General features: G+C 36.0%; 1 protein-coding gene across 1 annotated transcript; it reads right to left on the bottom strand.

Moving 5' to 3' along the window:
- Positions 1-210: 210 nt before the first annotated feature.
- Positions 211-1,551, bottom strand: LOC127137347 (uncharacterized). Its single transcript, XM_051063818.1, has 2 exons — positions 909-1,551; positions 211-842 (listed from the first exon to the last, which is right to left on the bottom strand). The coding sequence occupies exons 1-2, from the start codon at positions 1,549-1,551 to the stop codon at positions 211-213; spliced, it is 1,275 nt and encodes a 424-aa protein (XP_050919775.1).
- Between the last annotated feature and the right edge of the window lie 8,449 nt (positions 1,552-10,000).

Raw genomic sequence — 10,000 nt, 5'->3', positions numbered from 1 at the left:
TTCTAGGGGGGTTTACTTCAGATCTACCATGTTGACACCTATACTGGCGCCATCAGTGATTGAAATTGCTTCGAACTTCTTTCTTAGGCCCTCAGTAGCCTCGGTTTCTTTCCCCTTGAGACCTTTAGTGGCCTTAGGTTCGACGTTAGCAACCTGTTTACCTTTGACAGAGATTCCAAAGGAAACATCGTTACTTAGGCCATCAGTAGCCTACTTTCCATCCAGCGTGTAGCCTCCGGTTCCTGTTGCTTTTACAGCCTCCACTTCCCTTACGTCAACCATGTTGATTTCGACAGGTTCAGCATAGTTTGTCTCAGCAATGTTAAGGGGATCAGTATCAACTTTCATCTGGTTTTTCCCTTTGTCAGCGAACTTGAGGCGGCCATCTCTGATTGCATTCTGAATAAGATCCCTGAAAAGAAAGCATTGTGAAGTTTTATGGCCTAAAAAACTGTGATATTTACAGAAGCCTCTTTTCTTTCGTTGTTCTAACAGAGGAATCTTGGTATTAGGAGGCACTATCATTTGGCCATCTTTTACTAATAAATCGAAGATCTCGTCACATTTGGTAACATCAAATGTGTAAGTCTTTTTGGGAAATCTCTCGTTCTTTTCAGTTTCGACAGGATTTCTGCCATTCGAAGGTGTAAGTAATTTGCAGGCGTAAGATGGTGCTTCTTTTAATTCTGCCAAATCTATTTCGAATTCCTCAAGACCATAAGGGTCTTTAGCAATTTCAGACTCTCCGTCTTCGAATTCGACATAAGCAACCCTCTCTTTCTGATAATTCTTATTCGTTCTGGCCTTTTTAGATTTTAAGCGTTCGACCTGTCGAACCCTATCTGCTAATTAGGCCATGTCCCTTAGATGCTGGGTATCTAACTTTTTCCTGATGGAATAGTCTAAACCTCCAGCGGCCATTTCGACCAACTCGTGTTCAGGCACTATTGTAAAGCATCTAGATTTCAACAAACGGAACCTATTCAGATAATCATCTATAGGTTCGGTGAATTTTCTTTTGATGCTGGCTAATTCTTTAAGACTTATCTTAGTTTGGCCCATGTAGAATTGTTCATGAAACAATCTTTCTAACTGAGGCCAAGCATCTATGGAATTTGGTGGCAAAGTTGTAAACCACGTGAAGGCATTCTTTGTTAAAGAACTAGGGAAATATTTCATACTTAGGTTCTCACTGTTCGCCAAATCCCCTGCCTCAGTCATGTATCTGGCTATATGCTCTATAGTGGATTCACTAGTATCCCCTGAGAATTTGGTGAACTTAGAGATTTTACAACCCCTTGGTAATTCTATTTGTAGGACATATTCTGATAAAGGAGAAAAATAATTTGGCTGTCGAAGTCTTGTATTCAGACCATTCTGGGCCATGATTCTCTCTATCATACTGGTTAGGTCATTTTCCATCATGTTTTCCCGCCTGACCCTATGGATTACTTCGTCTGCATCCTGGTCTCTATTAACCATTATCATTCTCTTAGGTTGTTCTTCAGGGACTTCCCGTCGAATTGGCCGTTGTTCCAATCTTTCCCCCATGACTCTTTCGTCAGGGGCTTGCCTTTGTGGTCGAACATGATCTATCGTTGGTTCTTCTCCCTAGATTATAACCTGGTTTGGCCTGCGTCGAACAGCAGGTTGTGGGGCACCTAGAAAATCTGTTATGCGTCCCATCTGTGCTGACAATTGTTGGTATGTTTGGGCATTGTCAGTATTAGTCCTATTCACATTCTGTATTAAAGGAGAAAAATGGTATTCATTTCTATGGCCAGAACTCCTACCATATCATGGTTACTGGCATCCATTTGTTGTCTAAAGGCTGTCTGATTATTCGTTGTAAGGGTAGGTAATAGGGTGGGGACTCCTTGTGATTGGTTATTTCGACCTACATGGTTCATGCCAGATCCAGAATTTTGGATTGGCGAAATAATCGTATTATGTGGTTGAGCATATATGGAAGAATTGTTTTAAAGTCCTGCCATGGCAGTAGATGGCATTCCATATGGGTAATCTCTCACAGGCCTAAAGTTTTCGAATCCTGGTGGCCTAGGGGTTGAAACTGCAGGAGTATCTGCCGCGCCTGACATGATAGGCATTGCTGTCGAATTATGCAAGGCCATGGATCCAGACGTTGGTATGGCCTGTGCATTAGGGATTTCAGTGGATATATCAATAGAATTCGCTCCGATTGTGCCTGTTCCCTGGGAGGGGAATTGTTCCTCTTGACTGGTTGTATTAACCATCTTTTTTGCGTTTTTTCCATTGGTTATAGGTTGTGAATTGTTGGCTATCCTACCACTTCTAAGGATCATGCAACACTAATTTTTAAACCAAAAGAATAACAACAATTTTGCGAATTGTAAAACAAACTATTGTAATCAACAATTCTTTTGACACTGTCCCACTAGGCGTGCCAATTTGTTTACCAGTGATTTCTATTAAACAACCACTAGTCTTCCAAATTTATATATTTTTGGTAACTCGCAGGATCGACTAGATTGATCCTAGGACATGTGTCTTAAGAATTATTATTATGGTGATTTGACTCATGGTTAAGTTTGTTTCTAATTTGTGGATGACGAAAAGTGTTTTGACAACAACTTTGAAAGAAACATATAACTTTATGAACAAAGTAAATGACGATAACTTTATAGTAAAAGGTTTCTTAAAGATAACGAAAATACTTGGGAAAGGTAAAGACAAAGGGCTCGAAGTAAATGCTTTAAGTTTTGAGAAAGTACTGGAAATGAGGACTTGGCGAAATGTAAATGCAAAGTAAAAGTAATGATAAATTACTGAAAAGTAAGAATAATTCGACAGAATAAAAGGCGGTGAATAACTTTAATTTAAATAATTGGTATGAAAAATATAATATGAACGAAACTTATGGTGTTCTTCATACATACATTTTAGCGTAAAAACTCTTTTCTCTCGCTCCGGTACTTCGAGTGTATTTTGTGAATTTCTGTATATCTGTTTGAACACCTCTTGAATCTAAAACTAAGACCCCTATTTATAGTAATTCGACCCTAACGGCCTTTACACATATGACTGCCACGTTTGCCATTCTCAAGCGTTGCATATCTCAGATGTTTCCACGTGTTGGCCTGACGAAACGACTTTGTTTGAATTTCAAATAATTCCCGCTTGAAGCTTCGACTCTATGAGCGCCTACGTCGAAGAGAGCTTTATGAAAACACAAAAAATCATCTAAGTCCCAGGCTTCGACAGCAAAGAATTGTTCACCCATGAAAAGAATTAAATAGCTTCGACACAACCATCTTTTACTTATTCTCTAAAACATAATATTTCCAAAGACCTTCAGCTATCTATCGAAATCCCCTGCTAACAACTGGCCAGATCGAATTTGCCCAGAAATGGATGGATCATACATCATTTTAAAGGAAAAATTGCAAGGATCACGAATATCACCTCCATTTGTTCTATCTCTCACTCTATAATTAGAAAAGTGAAGATGAAAATCAAGGTGTTCAACCTGAGTTGCTTCAAATCAAGATCAAAACAACTCAGTCATGTCGCCTACGTTGGCAGGACTTCAACCATCACAAAATTGAGTTCAGATCTAGAGTATTGAGGGAGAATCGAAGAGATGAAATTCTAAGAAAATCACCTTTTGTGAGCAGCTTCTGAGCCTTGATCTTGATGCAATTCTTAGTGATTTCTCTTCCTCTTGCTTGGAGAAGTTCAATGGAACAGAAAAGGGGATGAACCTTTGGAGTTTTTGTTCACAAACTTGAGTTTAAAAAACTCGATTTCAAAGAAATCTTCAAAGAGTTCTATGGAGTAAGGCTATGGCAATGGCTGGCAATGCTTGGGCAGGGTTCTCTTTCAATTCTGAGCAAATGACATTTGATTTATAGGCCAAGCATTTGATCTTTGCACCTTTCCAAATTTGAATAAAATTGAGCAATTCTTGGTGCATGGGTGCATGGGTTCATGTTTGGGCCCAATTCATGATTAAAATCCACTCTAATTCGTGCAAATATGCTGCTGAAGTCATCACACAAAGCCATGCAAAGTTGTACTTTGTTTGGAGTTCAAAACTTGCTAAAATAAACCATGGAAATATCTCATGTGGAAGTCCCTGATTCCTCATCCAAATGATGTGATCTTGTATTTTTTGGAAATCTATCATCATAAAGAACAACTTTTATGTCGGGACTTTTTCAATGTGAAGCTTGGAACATGGAGGAAACTGGTCTTGAAGATGGAGGTATCAAACATACTTAGAAATTTTTCTAAGTTATAAGCCAAATGAACCTTCTTTCCACCTTGAATAACATTTGATATGAGCTAATGAACTTGGCTTCTTCTACAAAGTTGTATCAAGTTCAATTATCTTAAATTTGACCATGAATTTGGCACCATTTGGAGTTTGGATGATGGAGTTATGGATTTTAGAAGTTGAGGAAATTTGCTTATTCAATGATGAGGACCAAAATAGACCTATAATGTTTCCTCATGGTACATGATTTTTCAAGTGGAATTTGATCTTTATCAAAGAAACAAAGCTAAATAAGTCATCTTTAAATTAATCATGAAACTTGGATCATCTTCATATCATAAAAATGAGGAAGTTATGGTTCTTGAAAGTTGACCTTCTATCTAGGGCACAGACAAAATGACCTATAATCTTTCACCACAAACAATGACTTTCTAAGTAACATTAGCTCTTGAGGCTAAAATTAAATATGTTTGTAATGCCATAAAGAGTAACCATTCTCTTGTAATCATTTTCATATGACAAAAATTGTAGGAGATAGGGTCTAGGGAACCCTAGATTTGACTGGTAGACTTTTTTGGTCAACTTCCTTGAATCAACTTGCATACTTAAAGTTCCTTTGCTCTTAGGATCTCATGGAGGACCATATATGATTATGATGATGTAAAATGAAGTATCTAGTGATATATTTGACCAACTGTTAAAGAAACTTGCTGAGGAAGGCACACAAGATACCTAGATGAATTAGGACTTCCTTGACAAACAAGCTTCAAACTCTTGATGAACTCTTGATCAAAATGACAAATAAAGAACATGGGTATCCATATATGATGCTTAGTGTAGAGGTAAATTCATGAACATCAAGCTATGGATATACTTGACGTCAATAAAACCAGAGTCGTCACCGCGCTTTTATTGTTTCCAAAGGAAAATCGCAAAAGTACGAACAAACCCCAAAAAATAAGAAGTTTTCAAATCAAAACTAATAAAATGTCAGAGATTACAATTAAGGGGGTTGGTTACACAGAGGGAAGGTGTTAGCACCCAAAGTGTCCTAGGTACTCCTAGGGAGCCCTTTTTTGTGTGCAAGTGTTTTGGTCAAGATGATGTTTGATAAAAATATAGAGTGGGAGGATGAGAAAAGAATTCATTAATTATATTTTTGTGTTTGACAATACCTTCAATCTAATACCTACGTACCAACATAAAAATGAGGGATCAAAACCCCGTTGTTCGTGGTAAAAATTTCAAAGGAGTTGGTGAATTAATTTTAATCAAAAGTTTAACAGAGGAGGACAAAAGGCCAAAGACTTGAATGGGGTTGTTATTTATTTTTGTCTTCTCTAAATTAAAGTCAATATGGTTAAGTTCATTCACAAGTTTGATTAAGGAAAAGTTTGAAAATTCATTGGCATAAGGCCAAAGTTTCTAATCATTAAAATATGTCTAAGTTGAAAAAACACAAACAAAGAAGGTTTTGAAAAGAGGGAGAGATTTTGAAATTAAAGAAATGGGAGGAGATGAAGGGACTATCCTAGACAAAAATTAAAAGTTAAGAGTTGAAAAGATTTGACCAATGCGATGCATTCCACAAGACAAGAATGTCAGATAGAAACCCATTTTCCTTTGAACTTTAGCAATCAACAAGCATAAGCAATATCTAAGTAAACCATATGAAGACCAAGGCATAAAATAAAGATAGCCATAATATCCAAGCAATCACTCTAATAGCTAGCGGTCTTCTATATCTTTCGATGTATCAGATGAAAATATTCCTTGTGGTAAACTCAGAAACAATTATCATACATAAGCAATAATAACAGTATAACAATCAAGCACAAAGACAAGGTGATATATAAACCAGAAGCACTCAAGGTTTGCATCAGATGAAATGCACAGTCAAGGATATCTCAGTCTCAGATAGTCGCATTGGCCAAGTCCTTAAAGCATATGGAAGTTGCATATTCTAAGTCCAAAAGTTTAGATCAAGTCCAACAGTCCACCAATATATTTTTTTAGGGATTTTGTTGTTATTAGGTATTTTAAGGTCCTAAGACCACAAACAGAACAAAATCACAAGCACACAATATATACAATCACAAGATATGGATCAAGTGAGCAAATTGAAAAGGACTGAAACATAAACATCTTGCATGAAATGTAAATGGCAGTGAATGATAAAGTACTGAAATTTAAATTGCATTAAGTAAATGACTTGAAAGTAAAGCAACATTAATAAAGAGTTAGTCAAAGGTTAATGAAGAGTTTTTATTATTTAAGTCATTCTTTGGATAACACTCAACCATTCATTCACAAGTATGAATACATGAACCAAGACATCATCCATGAGAAGGGCTACAACTTGGATAAATCAACAAGTATGCCACTAGCTCTCATGAAAGGAAAAAAGGTCAAGTTTTCAAACAATGCCATGAAGAATGGGAGACTTACAATCTCACTTACAAGAATGATATGCCTTTTTTGGGACTAATTTAGCTCTATGTTAAGCAATCGTAATTGGACTTATGTAGAAGTCACAACTATCTGAGGTCGGGCAATAAAGATATTGGTGTTAATACATGTTAGAGATTTGGTACAAAGAACCAAACTCCTAAAACATACCAAACACTGAAAATGAAAATGGGAGGGACCTATCTCAGTCAGGCTCATGTTGATTCATCTGACACAAGGTCATTGATGAATCAACTAGCATTAGACATGAAAAGAATTCATTGGTTAATGATGGATTGGGGAAGAATAGGGATGAAGATGAAAGGGGAAGGGGAAATAGAAACCCAAATTGATCATAGGAGGAATTTCATCTGATCAATACTATCCATTCACTTTGGGAGATGAAATGAGCATTTCATCAACCCCCTAAATTCAATAGTATTGGTCAAACAAAATTTAAATCAACCATGACCAAGGCCAAACAGAAAGTCAAACATCACAAGATCAATAAAATGTCTCAACACAATTTTTAAACAATTAATCAATTAAAAATCAATTTTAAAATGAATAAAATGCATTCTTAAATGGACAAAACCCCAAATCCCTTCAAATCACCAAATAAATGGTCAAGGGATTTATCCTAGGTCAAAGAACCTTAGACAAAAAATTTCACAATTTTTGGAGAGTCAGAAGTATTTTAAAATGTTTAAAAACAAGTCAAAAATCTATTAATTCACAAAAAATATCAAAATTAATCCAAAAAATGATTTTAATTCAAAATATGGAAGAGGAAAATATTTAAATTTTTTTGGTGAAAGTCCCATATTTTTTGGATAAAAAATGAATTTTATATGAATTAATCAAAATACAAGGATTTAAAATAAAATCAGAATTAATTAAAAGAGATGAGGAAACATGAGCCATCAGATCTCCCTCATTAATTGAGGTGGCAGATCTGATGACCACGCGCATAGGGAACATGGAATGCCCCAGTCAACGCGTAACACACGTGGTCATCACAACCAAGGGCCAAGATTATAACCTTCAAATGTGATTAGATGGATGGAAGAGCGCCAACGCACCACCGGAGCCCTAGGTCTGATCTTCTTCTCCTGTGAACCTCATCGGACTGGTCCACCACCAAACTCCATGAAAATGGAAAATGAATACACTAATTTGAAATAATAATCCTCAGGAGTCCAAATCTGACCTCAATTTCTTCCAATTCCAGGTATATTGAAAGATACATGGATTTGAAATTTGAGGTGTGTGATCTGAGTTGCTTCAATTTGACCTCAAAGCAACTCAATCTTGTTGCCTACATTGGTAGGACTTAATCCAACCAAAAATAATTGAAATGATGGAGAATTGAGATAGAATCGAAGAGAGAAAGTTTAATAAAATTTTGCAGTGATGAAGTTCGATCTGGATCTCAATTTTCTTGGGCTTGCTTCTACTTTCTTGCAGGAGATGAAATGAGAGCTCAAATGGCTTGGACTCTTGGAGTTTCAACTTCAAAAAAGAAGTGAAATTCAAACTCGATTTCAATTGAAATACTCAAGATTATCCTATCAATGGAGGGTGGTAAGGTTGCAGGAGAAAAGCTTGGGAAAGGTGTCTCCAATTCTGAGCATAATGGCTTGCATTTATAGGCTCCAAGATTCATTTCTACACACTTCCAAAAAATTGTCAAAAATAGAAATGTTAGTGTGAATGCTTGCATGGGTGTGTGATAGGTCCATGAAATGATTGGAAAAGGTCCAAAATGATATAATAGTGATGCTAAAAGCTTAACATGAGGCCATGCAAATGTAATAGAAAATTGGTCATGAGAATCATCCAAATCGGACCATGCAATGTATTATGCGCAAGTCCTTCAAAAATGCTCCAAATGACATGATCTTAGACTCTTTTGAAATTTGACATGAAGGGGGACAACTTTGATGTTGAACACTTTTCTATTTGAAGCTTGGATCATGATAAATGTTTAGGTGGAAGTTGGATAAATCAAACATAGTTGAAAATTTTCTAAGTATAAAGTCAAATGATCACTTTTTCCACCTTGAATAACGTTTGCTATAAGATTCAAATGAAAATGTTTCCCTCATCAAAGTTGTATCTATTTCTTTTCTATTCAATTTGGTCAAAAAATTTACACCATTTGAATCATGAATGAGGGAGTTATGGATTTTAGAAGTTGAGGAAAATTGTTTGTTCAATGGTAATGGCCCAAAATGACATATAATGTTTCCTCTTGGAACATGCCCATAAAAGTATAGTTTTAGATTTATAAAAGAAACAAAGTTAGATAATACATCTTGAAATTTATCATGAAACTTGGATGGCCTTCATATCATAAAAATTGAGTACGTTATGGTTCTTGGAAGTTTACATTCTATCTATGGCACAGACAAAATGACCTATAATTTTTCACCATAAAAAATGAATTTCTAAGAAAAAGTAGATCTTGATGCCAACATGAAAGTTGTTTGGAATGTCATAAATAGTAACTTTTATCTTGGAATCATTTTAATATGACAAAATATTGTAGGCGATAGGGTCTAGGGAACCATAGATTTGACCAGTTGACTTTCTCTGGTCAACTTCCTTGAACAAACCTGAAAACTTGAGGTTCCTTTGATCTTTAGGGATCATGGAGAATCATATATGCTTGATATGAAGTATAATGGAGTATCCCTTTACATATTTGATCAATTGATGAAGAAACTTGTCGAGGAAGTCACACAAGATACCTAGATGAATTAGGGCTTCCAAGGCAAACAAGCTTCAAACTCTTGATGAATTCTTGATCAAAATGATAAATGAAGAATATGGGGATCCATATATGATACTTAGAACCATTGTGATCCTTTCCTTTATTGATATCTTGCACTGAGAGTCTCAAACCCTATATATGATCTTGATGAGGCACAGGTGGACACACACACTACCTACAAAAGAAACAAAGCTACACATAGACATATTTTTGGAATTTTGGTTAGTAAACAAAGAAAAGCAAAGTATGATACAATCAAAAGTTCTTGGTGATCTCTCCCAATACAAACCCAATGAATGAGGGGTAAGGAGAATGCTAAGGAGTGATCCCAAAACCAATGAAAATGATGAGATAGCATGAGGGATCTTAGGGTCAAAATTGGGGTCTTACAATTGCCCCTATTTAAGGAAATTCTAGCTGAGGATGTGAAGCTTAAAATCCTTGTGTCAACACAGTAGAATGGACTTAAATAACGACATCAAGAAACAAATTTTGCTCCCTAAGAGACCTCATGATGA

Source organism: Lathyrus oleraceus, chromosome 4, assembly GCF_024323335.1.
Source record: "Lathyrus oleraceus cultivar Zhongwan6 chromosome 4, CAAS_Psat_ZW6_1.0, whole genome shotgun sequence".
Lineage (NCBI taxonomy): Eukaryota > Viridiplantae > Streptophyta > Magnoliopsida > Fabales > Fabaceae > Lathyrus > Lathyrus oleraceus.
The sequence above is the reverse complement of the archived record's forward strand: the minus strand, read 5'-3'. Positions and strand labels throughout refer to the sequence as shown.

Excerpts from the sequence above, each read along its gene's own strand:
- LOC127137347 (XM_051063818.1), bottom strand. The coding sequence starts at position 1,551 with ATGGGGGAAAGATTGGAACAACGGCCAATTCGACGGGAAGTCCCTGAA. Across the intron at positions 843-908 it reads GGTCGAAATGGCCGCTGGAG|ATAGGGTTCGACAGGTCGAA; the intron begins GTTTAGACTATT and ends CCTAATTAGCAG.